Source organism: Gopherus evgoodei, chromosome 3 (assembly GCF_007399415.2).
Source record: "Gopherus evgoodei ecotype Sinaloan lineage chromosome 3, rGopEvg1_v1.p, whole genome shotgun sequence".
Taxonomy (NCBI): Eukaryota; Metazoa; Chordata; order Testudines; family Testudinidae; genus Gopherus; species Gopherus evgoodei.
In genome coordinates this window covers 183,703,136-183,725,329 of record NC_044324.1, presented here as the reverse complement: position 1 = coordinate 183,725,329, position 22,194 = coordinate 183,703,136, and the positions used below count along the sequence as shown (strand labels likewise).

At 40.1% G+C, this 22,194-nt stretch overlaps 1 protein-coding gene across 2 annotated transcripts in view; it reads right to left on the bottom strand.

Annotated features, from left to right (window-relative positions):
• EML4 (EMAP like 4) overlaps positions 1-21,754 on the bottom strand; it is a 263,780-nt gene extending 242,026 nt beyond the window's left edge. Inside the window, exon 1 of one of the 2 annotated variants that reach the window (XM_030557641.1) lies at positions 21,486-21,754. Coding sequence is in view for 1 of the 2 variants with exons in the window: in XM_030557640.1 (XP_030413500.1) it covers positions 21,486-21,510 (25 nt within the window). In the remaining variant the exon portion in view is untranslated. The remainder of the gene's footprint in view (positions 1-21,485) is intronic. The other variant, XM_030557640.1, reaches the window with a different exon arrangement.
• Positions 21,755-22,194: the final 440 nt, after the last annotated feature.

Genomic DNA, 22,194 nt, shown 5'->3' with positions numbered 1-22,194 from the left:
CCTATTTGAATGGTAGTGATAACTGAGGAAGCCTGGTTCTTAATTGACTATTTTGTCTTAATGCAAAGCAAATAGCACCTTGAATATTCAGATGTATATTTGGGTTTACTGTAATAGAAATTGGCGTTAATCAGAAACAGAACCTGAGATTCTGATCTGAGGTGGGGCTCAACCATATCAATTCAAGTGCCAATACTGGCCCAGCATAACTGAGTTGAAGCACAGCACACGAACAGTAGCGATTTCTAAAATATCTCTTTACTCTATTTTTTATTCTAAAAAAGAAATTAGACTATTTTATGGATTGGTCATTTGCCAAAATTTAGGTTTGGGATCACATTAAAAACAGAAGTGATATTAGAAATAGTTGACTAAACTCTTCTTCTACAGCACCAGTTAATCATAACAACTGTGGAAGTGATTTTAAGCTTCATTAGAAGGAAATCTGTTATCTACAACATCTTTTGCATGTGATATGAAAGATGCTGACTGTTTAAAAGTCTTGCAAAGGCATCAAAAAGATTTCAAACAAATAACTTTCCCAGAGTGCATTACACAATGATCAAGAACCAACTGCCTTGAAAAGTAACAACAAAGACCATATTTGTACAATTAAATTAAATCATAAGCACTTGAAAATAATGTCTGACAATATAATGAAAGGGTTTAACTCCGCAATACAGACACACGGCTTCAATAAACCAATTAAAGATCACACAAACATTGCAAAATAATCATGAGGAGTTACAAAGGCACTTTCTGTGTACAGCTTAAAATGTATAAGTAGAATGAGAACAAAATTGTTCAGAATTATAAAAGCCAAATGCTGTCACAGCACAAGTCCATCATGAACATCTAAAGGCAGAGTTAAGTCCCCAAAAAAGGAGTTTTGGAAACATCAATTTAGCTTGAAAACAAGAACAGTTTTGCTGCACTCACCATATTTTCTGAGACCTATTTTATCATGTTTGTTTATATCAGCTTTCAACTCAGCTGAAGATTTTAGGGCAAGAGTGAGAGGCCCTTCTAAACAATTAAACCCATAAATACACCTCTACCTCGATATAACACTGTCGTCGGGAGCAAAAAATCTTACCGTGTTATAGGTGAAACCGCATTATATCGAACTTGCTTTGATCCACCAGAGTGCGCAGCCCCCTCTCCCCCCGCCCCCTAGTGCACTGCTTTACCGCGTTATAGCCGTGTTATATCGGGTCACGTTATACCGAGGTAGAGGTGCATTATGAGTTCTCCCTTCAGTAAAAAAGGGTCCTGTACATATCTTTATCTTACATAATATGTATTGCCAGAATGCTGTGTATGCATGTTGCAAGGAAGCAAACTGACATAATTTCCCTTTGTCATATTATCTATAGTTCTGAAGATGTCCCTCTAAGGTCTATAAAAAGAAAGCAGCAAATATTGTCAAAGCCCATTAGACTCAGCGTCAGCATCTGCAAGAACAGCACTAATATGGAACCCAAAATCCATTAACCTGCAAATGTAGCTGCTTAAGCATAAAAAACTTGAGATTCTACAGTATCACAACTGACAAATCTAAAGCTCCAAAAAGTCTTGAAGATAGAGAGGCCAAGCTATGACTTAAATGATAACGGCTTCCTTTGACTGGTAAGCTAACTACAGATGTATAAATAGGGGACAAAAATTTCTAACACACAAGGAAAACCTAAATTCTTTAAATAATTAGAAAACTAAAAGCCTGTTAAACCTGAAGCTGACCTAAGCTTTTACAATTTGTGTATAGGGACTGCACATAAATTGTCATCTCATACTGAAGCCATGATAAAGATCTCTCACAAACAACCGGGAAAAAAAAAAATCACAACTTGAGAGACAGTTCTGGATAATTATATCAACAGGTTTCTGCCTGTTATCTATGCTTATAATTTTTTGAACAGCCTCAGGAAAAGTTTTAATTTGCAAAAAAAAATTTAAAAAAAAATCAGCTTTTGGTAAGACAGAGAGAGAAGAAATAAAGAAAATATAGCACCAAAAATTAAATTTGCAAATTTTCCAATGGAAACACACATCTCACCACTAGCAGTAATAACCGAAAACTGCTGAACACTGGAGCAAAAGCTTTAACAACTGTTAATATTAAATTGAAAATATGAAAGATTTGTTATAAAGGACTACGCTGGTTCCATACAGTCTAATATGGTACCCATTCCGGGAGCCATATACTAAGGCCTTGTCTACAAAACAGAGTTTTGTTGGCAAAAAGGTGGAGGTGTACACACTGCAATGTCACTTTTGGTGACAAAACTGCCCTGTTTTGGTGATAAGACTACTTCTCTCTGTTTATTCCTCTCTTTTCTCCTTGTACTTTAATATACAATCACTACAGACACCCTGTTGATGTGCATATCTGTGCACCTATAAACACTATGCATGTAAACTGTGGATCTAACCAGGTGGTTAAACAGCCACCAGGAAAGAATAAACAGTCCTTCATGCTACCCTAAGGGCTTTTTTCCTAACAGTTTTCAGAGCACAGCATTCAATAATGTTATATGGCCAGAATTCAAACAGGAAAACTAAGGACTAAAACCTTAACCAATGCTGACTAGATATGAAGCCTCCTCCCATCCATGCCTGTTCCCCCAGCTATCACTCCAAATGTTCAATAAGCAGCAACACCCGTCTGGTCTAGGTAAGGAGTTCTGTTCAATCCTCCTCAACACAAGCAGTATGGCCACCATGAGATGTTTTAAGGATGGGGAACAGCAGGTTGAAAAGCAGGGAAGAAAATATGGAAGATTATTAGAAAATGACATGCATATGGATGCATAGGATGTCACTCCAGGAGGAAGAAGGGGCTGGGGAAGAGGAACGTGAAAGATACATGGGGTGTCATCCTGCCTCCATTGACGTCAATGGTAGTTTTGCCATTAACCTCAACATGGACAGAATTTTACTCACAAACTTTGATATTGACATTTAAACAGAAGTTTGTGGTATTTTTCTCAGTCTCATACTTTAAAACTGCCAAAGTTTAAGGAAAAATGAAAATTTGACTTTCCAGCATTCAACTCTCAGTCAGAGTGCCTGGACCATATACAAAACTGGCATGAAATGTAGTTATCTTCCTATTCTGAATGTATGGTAAAATTTCAAGGGGGAAAAAACACCTCATTTAAACCTGCTCTCTTTCTTCATAGATGGGCTTCCTCCTCCCAGTTATTCTAGTTTTACTATTCTCACAAGGCAAAATTTCTGAGGCTTAGGGCATACACATGCTGCAGTTGTTTCTGGGCAATACTGTCCCACAAGTTTCCCCTCTGCTGTAACTCATTATCTGTAATTTACTTTTGCCTAGAAGCTCTATTTAAAATCAGAGTATCCATTATTTAAAAGCACTGTATGTACACATAGGAAGAGTTTTCTTGGTGCTTTCATAACTGCACAACTCTGAAAACGTTACTATGTATACACCAATTTAAACAAAAACAAACACAAATAGTGCTACACAGCTCTGGTTTTTTTCCCATCGAGATGTTTCACTACTTAGGTTTCAACTGTCAGATACTTATCACAAAAAAGTTTCCACCAACCATTCCTCTGGGTTTTTCTTTTTCAAAAAACACAAACTCAATCTTGATTTAATCATCACAACTTAAGTCACACACACACACACACACACAAGTTCTAAATGCTGCTGAAAACTCACTTTGATGTAAAATTAACATCTTTGCCCCCCAAAAAGAAAGTGAGCATCTGTTTAAACATTGCCCTACTATGCATGCCACTGGCAGATTATCTCAATAGTAGAATGATGTAAATTTGTTAGAATGCTTCAGGTGAATCATTATCTTTGGGATTTAACAATATGCACAGGTATAACTGAAACTAAGTTAGAAAAATCTGCAGTAAATTCAGATTAGAATGCTGAGTTCATAAAGCAAATGAAAGGATTTTGCTCTATGTGACTTTGCACCAGAGTTACCCTAGTAGTATTACTTTACAGATATCAGCAGAAATGCTATTTGGATCTACATAAAATCAGGATGGTAGATCATAAATGTGCATATTACCTTTCAGATTGGTTAGTATCTCCATTATTCCAGAAAACCCCTCACCTAACCTTTCAGTGGCTCTGTTTCAGAAGAACAATCACAGTCTGACCTACAGCTTAGTAACAAGCTTCTACCTACCCGTGGTATTGCCTCTCTCAAAGTCCAAATTCATATTTTTCCCACAAAGCACCCACTAATAAATGCCCCAATTACAGATCCGAGACATTTTCAGGTTGCCTAAAGAGAATATTTTGTTGTTAATTTGGCAACAAAAAGAGGTGCAATACAGTAAGTAGAAACAAACATGTGACATTAATACTATGTAAAGCATTGCTAGACTGCTACTTAACCTCAGTGACAAAGCAGATCTTAAAGTACAACTCTATTCTGAAAACGGAGTATGTAAAAATCGCATCTTAACTGAACCTTAATGGTTCTGATTAGGAACTTAGAACCATATCTACTTACTTGAGTGACAATATTAACTTTTTACCCATTAGCCCTGCAAAGCTAAGCTTCAATGAGTCTATTTCTATTCCTTTTGTGCATCACAGAGTTTTCACTTAGTTCCAGTTACACTTGTGCAAACCTACTGAAGATAATTTGGAATTACTAAGGGCTATATGTGGACTTTATTACGGGTGACAACACACAAGATGGAAGGAGCCATGCTTGACTCTCAGAACTGAGTCTCATTTTTCTGGGAAGGAAGCAATATAATTTTAAACTGAGCATTTTTTATACGGAACTCACTGAGACACAAAACATGAGACCCAGTGATGCCAATTTTACAGGGTCATTTTGATAGCAGAACCATACTTTAAGGTCCTTAAAAGAATCACCCATAACAGAAGAGTCTGGGTCAGACCCACAACTCCAAAGTTCTCCAGGCTACATGCTCAGAAAGGTATGCAACAGCGTAATCAGAGCTCTCCTTTCTTACAGCCTGATGCTGGCTGGATTCTAGCAAATGTTAATCTAAATTAGCTTGTGGTATTAAGTTATCACACCCTCAACACCAGACCAAAATAGGCATTTTCTTCATTATGTTTGATCATTAGACGACATTTCTGTCCGAATAGGCATTTTTTTATTATGTTTGATCCTTAGACGACATTTCTGTCTAAATACTATGTTTCTAAATAAAGAAATATCCAAACAAAATTCCCTGGAGATATATGACTCCTCTAATCTACACCATGTCCCTTTTCTTCTCTCCAAGCCTTGCACATATAATCAGTGTTATACATTTGTTGGCTGAAGTCTCCAAAAAAAAGTTATTGAGTGTACTTCATTACAATGCAAATACAAGCAGGCATTGTGCAGACAACACAGCTCAGAATAAAAATGTACATCCTATAAGATAATAAATAACAGTTATATGCATCCTCAACCCATTTATGCTATCAATTTTTATATGAAAAGCAACACACTGTAGAATGAACTGCTTGAGTGTAATGATTTTAAAATATATTACACTACTACTACTAAATAACAATTTTGAACTGGGAAAAAATTATATATTATAAACAAAGGCCCTTCCTCAGGTTTTAAATGAGGTAATTAATTAGTAATGGTTTCTAAGAAGACATCACATTTAGACCTGTGCAAATCCCAGTTTGGTTCCAATGGCTTTATGAATTTTTCCATCAGAACTGGTTTGCATGGGAAAGGTTCAGGCCACATTCTAATCTCAAAGAGAAACCACTGGCCAAGTTTATTATTCTGCATCGTCTTTGGAGTCTCACATGAAATCATGTGAGTTCACACAAGTTTGTTGATAATATTCACATAAACAGGCTAGACCTCTCTGAGACACTGTATTTGAGGGCCTGATGAGTTTACCCAAAGTTAGACAAAATTGCATTCAAAGACCACGATGCGACGCTATAACTACAGAACTCCTGTGACAGCAACCCCCTAACACTAGTGTCACAAAAGAAAAGATGCCCTTTACACATGAGTGGGAGACCCACACCATATAATCATTGAATTCTGTGGTTGTGTTCCATGTCTGTTCACAAAGTGGACCCTTCTCTCAATGATACTAACACGGTTATTATGAGACTTGTACTTGACAGACGACTATTTTCTTGGGATGGACTTCATCTGAGTAGAGAGGGAAATAGACTTCTAGAATGGAGGCTGGCACAACTGATTAACAGAGCTTCAAACTAGGAATTTGGGGAAGATGTTTGGGAGATGTCTAGGTAATCTCCATGCCAGATTTTAACATTGAGAGAGAAGAAAACAAAGTAAGAAAGGATACAGCCGTAGGTAGGAGAATGGACATACGAAGGAAGGGCAGTGTAGATACCAGTCTAATAGGTGATACTGGTGGTAGAACGTCTGTGCCAAATCAGGTAAAGAATCTGAGCGAAGCCAAACAGCAAAAATTAAGATGTTTTAAGATTTTCCAATGTGAGGAGTCTACGTAACAAAATGGAGGAACTAGAGTTACTGGTGCAGGAAGTGAAACCAGATATTATAGGGATAACAGAAACATGGTAGAATAGTAGTCATGACTGGAGTACAGGTATTGAAGGGAATGTGCTGTTTAGGAAAGACAGAAATAAAGGCATAGGTGATGGAGTGGCATTGTATATCAATGATGAGGCAGACTGTAAAGAAATAAGAAGGGATGGAATGGATAAGAGAGTTTGTCTGGGCAAAAATCACATTGGGGGAAAAAAGCTACTATAGCTCCCCTGGGATAGTACTTGGGGTGTGCTATAGACCACCGGGATCTGATTTGGATATGGATAAAGACCTCTTTAAGGTTTTTAATGAAGTAAATACTAATTGGAATTGTGTGATCATGGAAGACTAACTTCCTAGATATAGACTGGAGGACAAGTGCAAGTAATAATAATAGGGCTCAGATTTTCCTGCATGCGATAGCTGATGGATTCCTTCACCAAGTAGTTACTGAACCAACAAGAGGAGATGCCATTTTAGATTTGGTTTTGGTGAGTAGTGAAGACCTCATTGAAGAAATAGTTGTAGGAAACAACCTTGGTTTGAGTGATCATGAGCTAATTCAGTTCAAACAAAATGGAAGGATAAACAAAAATAGATCTGTGACTAGGGTTTTTTTATTTCAAAAGGGCTAACTTAAAAAATTTAAGGAAATTAGGGAAGTGGATTGAACTGAAGAACTTGTGGATCTAAAGGTGGAGGAGGCCTGAAATTACTTCAAGTCAAAATTGCAGAAACTATCAGAAGCCTGCATCCCAAGAAAGGGGAAAAAATTCATAGGCAGGAGTCATAGACCAAGCTGGATGAGCAAGAGAGGTGATTAAGAAAAAGCACAAAGCCTACACGGAGTGGAAGATGGGAGGGATCAGCAAAGAAAGCTACCTTATTGAGGTCAGAACATGTAGGGATAAAGTAAGAAAGGCCAAAAGCCATGTAGAGTTGGACCTTGCAAAGGGAATTAAAACCAATAGTAAAAAGTTCTATAGCCATATAAATAAGAAGAAGACAAAGAAAGAAGAAGTGGGACCACTAAACACTGAGGATGGAGTGGAGGAGTCTTTAATGAGGAGCTTAGGGATAATGGCAGGATGACAAATGAGAATGAGGATATGGAGGTAGAAGCCAAACTCGAACAGCTTAATTGGACTAAATTGGGGGGGCCAGATAATCTTCATCCAAGAATATTAAAGTAACTGGCACATGAAATTAAAAGTCCATTAGTAAAAAGAATTTTTAATGAATCTGTAAACTCAGGGGTTGTACTGTATGACTGGAGAATTGCTAACATAGTTCCTATTTTTAAGAAAGGGGAAAAACGTGATTCGGGTAACTACAGGCCTCTCAGTTTGACATCTGTAGTATGCAAGGTCTTGGAAAAACATGGAGATCAATGGTAATTGGGACAAAATACAACATGGTTTTACAAAAGGTAGATTGTGCCAAACCAACCTGATCTCCTTCTTTGAGAAGGTAACAGATTTTTTTAGATAAAGGAAATGCAGTGGATCTAATTTACCTCCATTTCAGTAAGGCATTTGATATGGTTCCACATGGAGAATTATTAGTTAAATTGGAAAAGATGGGGATCAATATAAAAATTGAAAGGTGGATAAGGAACTGGTTAAAGGGGAGACTACAATGGGTCATACTGAAAGATGAACTGTCAGGCTGGAGGAAGATTACTAGTGGAGTTACTCACAGATCGGTTCTGGGACCAATCTTATTTAATCTTTGTATTACTGACCTTAGCACAAAAAGTGAGAGTGTGCTAATAAAGTTTGCGGATGACATGAAGCTGGGAGATACTGCCAATACTGAGAAGGACTGGGATATCATACAGGAAGATCTGGATGACCTTGTAAACTGGAGTAATAGTATTAGAATGAAATTTAATAGTGAAAAGTGCAAGATCTTGCATTTAGGAATTAATAACAAGAATTTTTGTTATAAGCTGGGGACTCATGAGTTAGAAGTAACAGAGGAAGAAAAGGACCTTGGAGTATTGGTTGATCTCCAGATGACTATGAGCCGCCAATGTGAAGTGGCCATGAAAAAAGCTAATGCGGTGTTGGGATGCATTAGGCGAGGTATTTCAGTAGAGATAAGGAGGTGTTAGTAGCATTATACAAGGCACTGGTGAGACCTCATCTGGAATACTGTGTGCAGTTCTGGTCTCCCATGTTTAAGAAGAATGAATTCAAACTGGAACAGGTACCGAGAAGGGCTACTAGGATGATCCGAGGAATGGAAAACCTGTCTTTTGAAAGGCGACTCAATGAGCTTGCCTTGTTTAGCCTAACCAAAAGAAGGCTGAGGGGAGATATGATTTCTCTCTATAAATATATCAGAAGGATAAATACCAGGGAGGGAGAGGAATTATTTAAGCTCAGTACCAATGTGGATACAAGAACAAATGGATATAAACTGGCCATCAGGAAGTCCACACTTGAAATCAGATGAAAAAGTTTCTAACCATCAGATGAGTGAAGTTCTGGAACAGCCTTCCAAGGGAAGCAGTGGGGGCAAAAGACTTTTCTGGCTTCAAGACTAAGCTTGATAAGTTTATGGAGGGGATGGTATGATGGGATAGCCTAATTTTGGCAATTAATTGAACTTTGGCTATTAGTGGTAAATATGCCCAATGGCCTGTGATAGGATGTTAGATGGGGTGGGATCTGAGTTACTACAGAGAATTCTTTCCTGGGTGTCTGGCTGGTGAGTCTTGCCTATATGCTCAGAGTTTAGCTGATTGCCATATTTGGGGTCAGGAAGGAACTTTCCTCAAGGGCAGATTGGCAGAGGCCCTGGGGGGGTTTTGCCTTCCTCCGTAGTATGGGGAATGGGTCACTTGCTGGAGGATTCTCTGCACCTTGAAGTCTTTAAACCATGATTTGAGGACTTCAGTGGCTCAAATGTAGGTCAGAAGTTTGTTGCGGGAGTGAGTAGGTGAGATTCTGCGGCCTGCGTTGTGCAGGTCAGACTAGATGATCATACTGGTCCCTTCTGACCTTAAAGTCTATGACTCTATGACCTTCCCAGTTAGCTGTGCTAGATGGAGAGGATACACAACAGCATCATGATAAAATGCTTTACAGAGAACTGGGTAAGTTAGATCACACTTTTTTTTTAAAGGAACTATGGAGTTTTGTTTGTGTTGAGTTTCTTTAAAAACTAAATGAAATTAAGAAAATAAACCTGTTTACTTAAATTATCCATCTTACCCTGCAAAGTGCTGCAGAACTAATAATACTGTGCATTTGTACAGGATAGCACCGCTTCCTCTAAGGATCTCAAAGCACTCTATGAACATAAATTAACTTAGCCTCACAACACTCCTGTGAGGTCAGTATATATTATTACCCATTATTATCAAATGGAGAACTGAAGCACAGTGACATTAAGCCAAAGCCACCCAGAGTCTGTTCAATTTTCTGAGACACGATCAGCTCACCAGTAGCAACTGGAAGCCTTTCCCTAGTGAGCGTGGAAGCATATGCCAACTATTGCTGCAGAACTTCAGCTTCCAAGTTATTGGTTGTGAAGAGAAACATAAACCACTTTTAAAAATCAGTGCAATCTCCCTAAGTCTGCAGATATCTAGTTTCAGTGACCCCACTGCTGCTGATACTTTTGCTTAGCTGCTGCAGAGCAGCATGAAAAACAGTGATAGGTTGCACAGCAGTGACAAAAACTTGATGACTCATAGCCAGGGCCGGTGCAAGGATATTTTGCACCATAGGCGAAACTTCCGCCTTGCACCCCCACCCCACTCCTCTCCCAGAGCATTGCTTATTATAAACTTTCAAAAAGGAATACTACATAATGTGGCACTGTTCATTAGAATTAATACAAGGGGGTCAGAGGAGATGATCACAACAGTCCCTTATGGCCTAGGGGAACCTATGAGCAAGGAAGAGGTTGAGAATGTCCCCAGCTCGCAGGGTCTCTAAACATTCCCAGGCTCTGAGTGCTTCACCCTCCGGGGGGGACCCAAGGGTAAGGAGGGCAGAGCCAGGCTCTCCAAGGGAGTAGGTAAGGAATCAGGGCCGACTCTCACATTGGCACAGTACCACCAGGGGGCAGGAGAGGAGAGGGTTGGAAGCAGCACCTGCGCCAGTCCTTTCCCCTCCGTTGCGTTGTGGGGTTTAGTTTCACTTTCCCTCGCCCTAGAAGGTGACTGCGCCCAGCCCCAGGCGCGGCGCGTTGGAGGGTGAAGCTCACCTGAGCTCAGGACCGCGTCCTGCCTCCCCCCACGGCTCCGTCCCTCGGCTTAGCTGGTCGCTGTGCCCGGCTGGCTGTCACCTCCTTGCTCTGCCGCAGGCTCCCATTGACCATCCTACATGGAGCCCCTCATTGCGGGGGAAGGCTTGTTATGGAGGCCTCGCTCCCCACCCTGTCCTGCTCAGCTGACTCCCGTGATGCTGGAATCCACTTTTTGGCGCCCCCAAATCTTGGCACCCTAGGCAGCCACCTAGTGGTTACACCAGCCCTGCTCATAGCAATACCAACCCAGTCCTATTCCTTCTGGGATTGCTAGGACCACTGACATCACTAGCCACACTCCACCTCCAGCCTCCCTCTCTTGCACTCCCACCCCATTAGCCCAGCACTTGCAACGAAACTATGCTGGCTTCTTGCCTCACATCTTTTCTTCACCCCAATTCCCCCTGCCCAGTACATCATTATTCAGTGCCCATAATTTGGCCCATAAGCTAAACCCTCTGCTGCAACAGCACTTTTGTGTGGGGCTTATGCTTTACCTACAAAACAAAGGCAATTAATATTTTACACTTGGAACAAGATAAATCATGAACATTGTCCTGAAACCCTAATTTTTTTAAACCTTCTTCCATAATAAATGTTTTTCTTTTAGAAAACAGCTAAACACATCCTGCATTTCTCAGAAACCAAGTGAAAATGGCTTTTGCTAACCCTCCTGATGGCTCAGCCAAAGAGGGTCCCAGGATAGATACCATGCGACTTTTTACACCAAATAAAGCTATTGCTTGAAATGCATCTGCATACAGCAGCTCCAGAACATTTGTGGTATGCAGATAAAGAATAAACAGTTTGCATCCAGTCTGGTTGAAAAGCTTGCAGACCAAAAAAATATCTGAGCAAACCACTGCCAGTTGGCAGGTTAAATTCAAATCAAGGCAAATTTCAAGCACAACTTAGGTTCAAGTCAGCTCTAATTTTTGTAGATTCATCAAAGCCTAAAATAATGTATTCCATTAAAAAGATATTAAAAAAGAATGAAGTTTATTATAAAGATGTTTTAAATTAAAAACATTTCACTGCCCTTAAGAAAAAAACAGTTTTACTTGGTAAAGATGAGTTTCTTCTGCCTAAAGCAAATGCAATAATGCATTATTAATTTAACGTGCAGAAATTACCAGGATACTATTTATGTAAGAATTATCATCAAGTCTAAACAAGCTCAATAAATGGCTTTATTAGTCAGGGTTTTTAATGTGAAGAAAAAAAATAAGAGAACTCTACAAAGCTCTCAAGCAGATTTTTTACATTTGGAAAATGAAGGACTATATCTCCACTCCTGCCCCCACTCACATATGGTATACCCTCACTCATACATTTGAAATTCAGTCCAAAAATTCTGGGAGACAAAGATACACAAGTTATAGTCCCTTTCCTGCTGCAATCAGATCTGTGCACACATTTAAACAGACACAAATCTGACTGAAGGATTTAGGGCTAAATTTGTGACATTTAAACCTTTTCTTTTAAATAAGTTACTAGTCACAGACACAAACTTTTTAAGATACAAATGATTTCTAAACCTTTAGAACATCTGTGGAAACAAATCAATTTCCTAAACACAATCTACATTCCAACTGTGTTTATTACCACCTCAAAAGCTTAAATATTTAAAAACAAAACAAAAATTCCTGTCAAGTACTGTTTTATTGGGTTTACAAATTCTTTTTCTGGAATTCTAAATATGGATTAAATTAATATGGTGGGTTTTATTTAACTTGTGCACTAGATTCTAAAAACCAAGAGGAAGCTCTAAGTATAGTAGTTGTTAGTAGATCGCTGCTGTGAAGTTGTCATAGGAGCTCACAGCTCCCTTTTCTAGCTTTGTCTTATAACTATATTTGCAATAAGGACTGGATTTTTTTTTATTTCTTATTCATATACTATTAAAATTTACTGTATTCTCTACTAAACCATAATTTTAAAGAGATACCTTTTGGATTTAAAAAATAAACAAACAACAGTAGGAAGCACTAACTTTCCATTGGGTATGATCATGAAATACGAGGGTTGTTTTTTTTTTTGGGGGGGGGGGCGCATATAAATCTTACATTTTCATACCAGAAAGTTATTATTTAACTTTCTGAAACAAAAAAGACACAGACATCCAGTAAGCTTTACTACATTCAAATGAAAAGTTTAATCTTGCTGTTCTCATTTTTTAAGCTTCTAATAGTATTCCCATTGCTCCCCTTTATAAATAAGGAATATACCAAAGGGTTTCAAAGCTTCCATCTGTATTCTTAAAGTGCTCTTTCTGGGATTCTTATAAGTTAAATAGTAACAAATGGCAAAAAGACTTACCAACCAATATTACACCTATAAAATAGTCTTTTGTTCTAAAAGGAACCCACACATACAAATTTAGCAAATATCTCAGGATTATATTTTGTTTAGAAGTATTCTTTCACCACAAGTGGATCACACCAAATATATGCAAGAAATGTAAAATTCCAGCCATCTTTTTTTCTGTTCTACATGGTCAGATCTCAATATCTACCACTTATGGGAAGGAATTTAGTCAGCGGTAGCATGGATATTTCAGTGCACAATTTCATGTTAGCCCCAGGTTTTTCTATTACCCATAAAACCAAGAGGTAACTTAAGAAATGTATTAGAATTATAATGCATGTGGTTAATTCTTGGTCTCTGTACCCAGCCTAGAAAATTGAATTGCTTATATTAGAAACCACCGACCTTATCCATGCCATCAGTTTTTAAACAGAACTCTCAACTGAAATCAATGTGGTATTCCAATTAACCATATGTTCATTGAAAGTTGATTTATACTCACCAAGAAATCTCTGCAGATCAGAGAAATCTTGGTCCATGCCTACCAAAGAAGAAAATAAAGCTTCATCTCCCATCCTCAGTGGAAATGAAGACAGATTAGGAAAATCTTAGCCCATCTGACTTAATCATCATTTTGTATGTTTGGGATTTTCAGTTTAGTAATACATGCATGTACTTGTACTGCTCTGCCGTTAATTAGAAATACATATTTTAAACACACACATTTTAAAACAAATCCCCTAGAAGTCAAATTTGCAGTGACCATGGAAAAAATGAAGCTAGATAGAACTTGGGTGCAGAGCAGATCACCAACAGAGGAGAACGTACCAGAATTCCTACTTGCTGCTTCAACAAACAGTAGCACAGCCCTGGAAAGTAGAACTGAGCAAAAAGACAAATCATATCTGGTCTCCAAATGTCAGAGTAATTGGGGAACCAACCAATGAGTAAGGAAGTCCAAAACATAGCTATATTTAGCATACAAATTCTACTGCAATAAGTAGGAAAGAAGAAAGACCCACTGTCTAGAAAAAGAGCTACTGCATCCAATTAATAAAGATGGATTGGTTTGGGGAGGCTTAGAAGGAACATTGTTACATTCACTGATGGCACGTAGCATACGCAGCTATTAGAACCAGCCAAAAAGAGAAAGATCTTAAATATAAAAAGAGGTGGAGGAGGAGAATAGAAAGGCTTCATGTTCCCAGACTTATCTATAAACTTAGGCCTGAAATCTTTCTCCCCTTTCTCCTTTTGAAATGCTGCTTTTGTAGCTAACTTGACTTCATACACATGCACCACTTCTGCTAGTAAAGACTCCCTGCACTATCAGTAGCATCTGATAGCCTGTCTAGGAATGATACCATTTATCAGAATGCCCACCTCAAGATTTCTTAAAAGTGAGAAGTGGGCTGTAGCTCACGAAAGCTCATGCTGAAATAAATTTGTTAGTCTCTAAGGTGCCACAAGTACTCATGTTCTTTTTGCGGATACAGACTAACACGGCTGCTGCTCTGAAATCTAATCTAAAGTGAATCCAAAGTGAAAAACCGCAGCATTCACATGGTTACCACCTTGCTCAGAGTGCTCTTCTCCTTAGTAAGCATCAGAAAATGCACTCTCAATTGGAATTCAGTGATGCCTTAAAAACAAAACAAATAAACTAATAAAATTACAATGTGACACTATACTTTTTCACAACATAAGTTGTTACACAGAGTGACTAATGCAGAGACAATAGAACTGGATGAGTGGTAGAGTAATTTAACCTAGTTATTAACTGGTATTATGAATTATTAATATATAGCCAAATAAAAATAAATTAGAAGTCATAACTGAATTTTTGAAAACCTAGCTGTTTATTTGGTGATTCTAATCTCTCTTACCTAAACAAACTTACTTTCAAAACCAGTATCCCTGCTGGCAACATTTCACATTAGATGAAGTACATGGACCTCCATACTCACCAACACAGGGCCGCCGGGAGGGGGGGGGGGGTTAGGGGAGTGGGGCAATTTGCCCCCGGACCCCCACAAGAATATAGGTTTCTATAGTATTGCAACTTTTTTTATGGAAGGGGCCCCCAAAATTGCTTTGCCCCAGGCCCCCTGAATCCTGTGGGAGGCCCTGCACCAGCACGCCACATGCTCTAGATTAAACTCAGTTTAACACTTTCTCTGCAGTATGTAGGAGTAGGTACACAGGAAGTATGTCCTTAGCACCCTTGCAGGCATAATACTGCCCTTATTAAGAGAAGGATTAGAAAGGACCACCTGATGCAAGTAGGAGAAAAAAACCTTCAGTTACTGCTCCAAGTCACACTAGGAAGAGAAACTGAATTGCTTTTGCATAAAAAGGACTACCACTAGGGATCTCACTATAGGTTACCAGCAGCATAACTGGCAACAACATACATTTTAACAAATGCAATAGAATCCTTTAAGAGATTTGTTATTGCACTATTTTCTCTCAATTTTCTCTTACATACAACATGATATACAACCTCAATGAATTTTTTTTTAATTATTATGTCTTTGAATCTAGGTCTTCCCAGAGAATTAAATCCAACACACAGTTATGCTCAAATCAAAAAGTATTAAGCTAGAGAGTAAGAAACTGACTTTAAGTAGAACAATAATTCTCTGGAGTGTTCCAGATGTTAAGTACTCTTCTAAAGAAAATATAAAATAACCACGCTTGGGTTTTTTTAAAAAACAGAAGTTTTACTTGCCAGCTATTCCCAACACTGCATGTTTACTGCACAAAAGGTCACTTTTGCAACATATAGTCATTTTCTCAGTTGCTTGACATAATGAAGGATGGCTACTTCCAGCCAATTAATTCCTATTTTAACAAGATGGACTACCTCAGTGTGTGAAAAAGCCACCAACTGTCTTCTTTACCAGTGTGACTGACATCTGCTGGTACCAATCAAGTTAACTTTTCTTTGTCAAACCATAATCCTGTTCTGTCCAGGTTTTCATTTTTTAGGAAGGTACAACTCATCAGCCCCTGTGAATAGGATAGAGTGATTCCTCAAACAAAGGCCCAGCAAATGAACTAAATCAGTGGTTCTCAAACTGTGGGCTGGGACCTCAAAGTGGATCGCAACTCCATTTTAATTATCTCACCGGGGCTGGCTTAGATTTGCTGCGGCTCGGGGCTGAAGCCCAAGCCCTGCCGCCCAGGGCCAAAACTGAAGCCCGAGGGTGGCTGGGCTCAGCTTACAGGCCCCCTGGCTGGGGCTGAACAAGCCCTTGGGCTTTGGCTATGATCCCTTCCTCACCCAGGGCAGTGGGGCTCAGGCTTTGGCTCCCCCACCTGGGGCAGTGGGAATCAGACAGACTCAAGTTTCAATTCCCTCTCCTGGGGTTGTGTAGTAATTTTTGTTGTTAGAAGGGGGCCACAGTGCAAAGAAGTTTGAGAACCCCTGAGCTAAATTGAACTTAATAGTAGTACCAACAATAAAATTGCTAGTACACCTACACATTCACTTCAGAGGCCTAGAAGAGGGAACATCAAAAATCTAGCAATTTCTGCCTCCATATACCTGCCCATATAGATGGTGAACAACCTTTGCTGTAGCTAATCACCTAGTTCTACTCATTTTCCACCATGCTCAGCCCAGCCACAGCAGAATGATAACTCACACTCTTCTAATACCTTAACCAAGAAAGAGTGCAGAGAGGCAGTGACCATTTCAACAGATGGTGCTTCTCAAATCTAGCAACTTCTTCCAGAGCATCTGCTAGTTTAGCACAGCCCATGATGGACTTTAGTGAAGCCCAGTACACCAGACCCTTGCTCTTCTAATAGGGTGACCAGATGAGAGACATGAAATATCGTGACATGGTGGGGGCAGGAGGTAGCTGGCAGCAAAGAAAAAAAGAGCAGGCGGGACATAGGAAAAATTGATCGGGGCTGAGCACCCACAGGCAGCTCCCCATCCCCGATGTTCGGTCGGGACACAGGACAAAGAAGTAAATATCAGAACAGTCCCAATAAATTGGGACATCTGGTCACCCTATCTTCTAAATCAACAAAAGGCGCATATCTTTGGTAAACAGCTATGTATACTAGGAAGGGGTGGCAGCAGGTAATTAAATATCAAGATTTTCCAGTGATCTAATATGGCATAGGGAATGAGGGAAGAAAGAACAAAAAGGAGGAATTAGAGCAGCAAACATTTGGCAGCTAACTCCAGTCTATAATGCTATCACTCATTTCCGGTATTTAGTGACAATATGTGGTAAGAGTACAGGTATCCATATTCCACACAAATATTATGGCCCTTCATACATCACTTTCTCATGAATTTCTCCAATTCTCACAAACAGTAATGGCTCTCCTTCCTTCTTGTTCCCCTGAAAGATATATTTGTGTTCACCTATTAGCTGCAACACCACATTATTTATTCTTTTGGTTTGCTTTTCAAGGGACTAATTTAATCTTTTTGTCAAAATATTTCCAATCTGTCAGTTAAGAGTTAATTGACACTCCAGGGCAGAGAGCACCATTCAAGAGCTAGAATTAATAAGAATGTGAGAATTCTTCGTTTGATTTTTATAGGATACCATTTTGTCAAAGCCTCCTTTGTTGGAGGGATCTTTTTGAAGTGTTTTATACCATATTGTTATAACATGCTAAAGACATTTCTGTGTCATAAACAACCCAGGCCTGATTATACATCAGGCCCAACTGCAAGACAATTAAATCCAAAATGCTTTGAAGTTCTGGCAGAGAAGAAAAAAGGACTTCAGTATTCTGTTCTATAAGGAAATCAATAATTGCCTCAACTGGAAGTTAATTTGTAATACATGGATTTTTCACTCATGTTCAGTAATATACTGTCTTGCGTGTTATGTACAATGTTGCACTTATCCAGATCTCAACAATAATTTTAAAATTACATATAAAAATGGGTTTCTTTGATCTGTTTATGCTCATGGAAGTTTCAACAAGAAAGCCAAAAGAAAATAGATGAGTAAAGTCTTTTCAACTTCAAGAGACATGTTAGAAAGTATTTCTGCCTGTGCTGGAGGGCACAATCTGTAATAACTTTTTGCCTTCCTGATAATAATGACAGGCCCCATTAACAACAGGACAACTTGCTCTGCAGCAAATATGCTTGGCTGGTATAACACACGCACGCGCACACACATGCACACACAGTCTAGCTAAAATACTTTTACTTGCAGAAAAGTAAGTAAATTTCTATACTCTTCTCCAAATTGAGGAAATTTATCGCCTTCCTGAGACAGAAAACTACTAATGTATATTGTTTTGATATTAACTGGAAGTATTCAAAATCTCAAACAATATACCTATCATTCGGTTTGGATTACAAGCAAGTGCAACAATCAATCAATTTTAATCACAACCCCCCCCCCCCAAAAAAAAATACGCAGCATGACTCAAATGAAAAGCAAGGTAGTTATATAAAGCATCATACTTCAAAGCTAAAAATTCTAAGAATGCCCTTTCCTTAACCAAAGCCTAGAAAACAGCTGTTGGTCAATGCTCACTATAAAAAAAAACAAAAAAATCAAAGACCAATTTACAATGGATGTAAGGTCACATTATATATAATTAAAAAGTAGGCATGTTGAACTGTGTTCAGCCCTCACTAAACTTTAATAAAATCATAACCACTGCTGCCTGATCAAACAATGGTACAAAGGAGGGGTCAAATCCTACAACCCCTTACTCATGCATGCAAGCCTTATACATGCAAGTGAGGCCTATAGGACTACCCACATGGATAAGGATTATTCATGAAAGTAAGATGCTGCAGGATCTGACTCCAGTAGAATTAATGCCTTACAAACACTAATGTTCACATAGCAAAATGGCACTTTTCGCATACATTTTATTTCCTGACATAAGAAAAAAAATAATAGCTTTAGGTGAGATGGCTAGCACTTCATGTGTTAACACAGTACTGATACTCTTTGAAATGCTGATCAACTTCACCACTGGGGTGAAGATGCTTATAAATATTAACTGTATTATATTTGCATATGTCACCCAGAGGCACAATTTTTCCTGTTAAAAATGGAAACAGAACCTGTATGATTTTCCTCATGTGTCACTTTTTGATCACAAGGCATACAATGACCATGAAAATTATTCTAGAAGGAATAGAGTATAAGGCAGAGAGCCAAATACAAAATAGAATACTGTTAATTATGGTTACCAGTTTGGTTCAGGCAGATGCCCAAAATGCCAGAAAAGACATTTCAAAAATCTAAAAGCTCATAAATCACACTCAAAAGCATTTAAATAAGTAATTTTTTCTAAAAAACTGAGAATAATTTTCTAATTATATGGATTTCACAGTAGGACTGTACAATTGAACTTAAAATCTAATCTTTATAGGGAGAGACCTATCATACCACAAAAGGTAGATTTGCAGGAGTTCTCCCTATCACAGCTTTTGTCATGAAATAGATTCAACTGCATTGAAAAATAACAAACCTTGTGTTTTGGTACTGCAAATGGACTTGTATATAGCATTATGAAAAAAAAGTTGAAAAATATATATTATTATTTGCACTTTTCCACCCGTAAAGGTGTTCATAATATGTACTGTTGAAAAATGTTACTAAATAAACTATCCTGAGTTGCCATATTTTTAATAAAATCAAAGTATATTCTATATATAGCTAGAAACATACACAACACTTATTCTAAGATTTTTAGAATACCAACAACTTTAAAAAAAAACCACACACATTTGTGAAACTATTTTTCCTTTTATTGTTACATGTAACTCCTAAGAGGATGCATGACTGTGAGAAATAAGGGGGAAAAATATCATATTTTGACACTTTGTGTGTATTCCGTGGACCAGATTCTCAATTTGCATAGATTGTTGTAGCTCAATTGAATTCAATGGAGCTATGACAGTTTATACCAGCTAAAGATGCTGTCAAGCATTTCTCCTCTAAATCATCTGGGACCCAATCCTGCAAATGTACTTTACCCAGGCACAGGACTCTTCTAAACAGTGCTTATTGCAGGATTAGGATCTTGGTCAGTTTCCTCTGGGTGAGTCTTTCACACAGCAGAAAGGGGGGGGGGAGATTTAACATGAAAATGTAACTGTAAAACCACAAAAAAATGGTAGAGGAAGAACAATGGGGCAAGCCTACCTGAAACTACTTTTAACTCCTTGCATGAAACTGACCAGATTCAAGTTGGTGTCTCTTTAGAGATCTGAGTGTATTCTCACATACATAACCAAAACCAAACATTTTCTTCTTTCAGTTGTTGACCTATCCATATAAATTTTACTGATTGCAATGTGAAAGACATATTTTACTCAATAAAACGTTATTTCCTGAGAAACTTTCTAGTTCCCTTTATTTTGCAAGAAACACAACTAAACTGCTGGTCACACGTGGGTGAAATTCAGGCATTTAGAACGTATGCAGTTAACCTAAAAATTGCTAACAGTGAGAAAGCTTCACAATACTTTCTGATCAAGAGTCAATCAATGAGAAAACTGGAGGCTGTAACTCTCAGATTTTGCACACTTCTAGCTGTGTGTGATACAGAACCCGGTATAAGCACAGAACTGTGTATGAAAGGTAGATTCATTAAATTCAGGACTGAAAACATGGATTTGGGCATAACTTGGAGAGTGCTACCATAATGAGAGTGAGGTTCCCTCCTCCCGGTTTCTGAATGAAGCGGCTCCCCTTCACCCCATACTATTTCCTCACACTGGATGCCCCAGATGCCATCCGGCCCCAGAGGAGCTCCCGTGAAGGCAGAGGCCAAAGCACCTGCCTGGACCTTGTGGTTGGCAAAGAAGCTGCTAAGCAGGTGGCGACCCAAGCGCCTGGAAGGCAACCCACACTCCACCCTGGCCCCCCAACTTTCGCTCCCTCCCATCCGCTCGCTGGCGTAGCTCCCCATGCCCACAGTCCCCCACCACGGCACAGGACACCCGCCTTCCACCCAGCCAAAAACTAACCATCCCCCCGCGCCCGAAACGGACGAGGGCGGGAGCCCCAGGTTTTATAGAGGTTAGTTCCTCCCGCGTGTTTCTGCCCGGCTAGGATTTTAAGCGGATTCGTGACTGTGCAAATGAGAACAGAGATCTCGGGAGGATCTTTGCTTGACAGCTGCTAAAGCAAAAAAAAAAAAAAATAGTAACACCCTGAAGTAAACCCCGCAGTCCCCTTTCAACCCGCACACATTCAGGCAGCACATGGGACCTGAAGGAGACTCTTGCACTTGCTAAAGTCCACCCCGCGAGTGGGGGTCTCATCGCCCTCAAGGGCAGCTTTACAGCCCCGCCGCTGTGTGGCGTGCAGGGGGCGTGCACGAGGGGTGGGCCCCCCTGCCCCGGACTTTCCCCGGGAGTTGGATGCTACAGGCTCCGCCACTTACCCAAACTGCCGGCGAAACCGTCCATTTTGTGTCGGGAGAAGCGAGGGTCCGGGACCCCGGGGAAGCCACTCGCGCTAGTGGAGACGGTGGGGGAGGCAGGTTCATTCACCCGCAAAGCCGCGGTGGCGAGAGGCGGCTGCGGCTCCGCCCCGGGCTCATGAGCCGCGAGCGCTGGCTCCCGGGGATCCCCCAGGCTTCGCGACTGTCCCAGCGCCCGCCGCTGCTGCTGCTGCTGCTGCTCTCGCTCGCCGCCGCCGCCGCTGTCCGGGCTCAGTCACAGCTCCGCGACCCAGCACCGCCGCTGCAGCTCCAGCTCCTCCTGCTGCTGCTGTCAGTCCCGCCCAATAGCGCCCAGTGCTTTCGTGCTTCCGACTCCGCCTCAGCTGGCAGCCAGGGCTTCCCCTGAAGGCTGAGGAGCTCGCTGGAAGGGGAGCAGGCCGACCTGCCCTCCCGAGCCTGGGCGAGGGGCTGCTGTGCCCTGCACGGCGTGAGCCTCAGCTGCCCTCGTCGCGACTGACTGGTGCAGGCCTCCCTCAGGACCTGCCTGGCTCTGTCTAAGCAGCACTGGTACAGCTCATTGCTCCTAGGCACAGGTACACCACGCCGTGTTTGTCCTAGAGCATTACAGTGGCTCAAGGCACTGGTGCAGCTCACTGTCTGGGCACTCGCTTCCTTGTCTTTGGAGCCCTGCTGACACGGGAGCACCTGC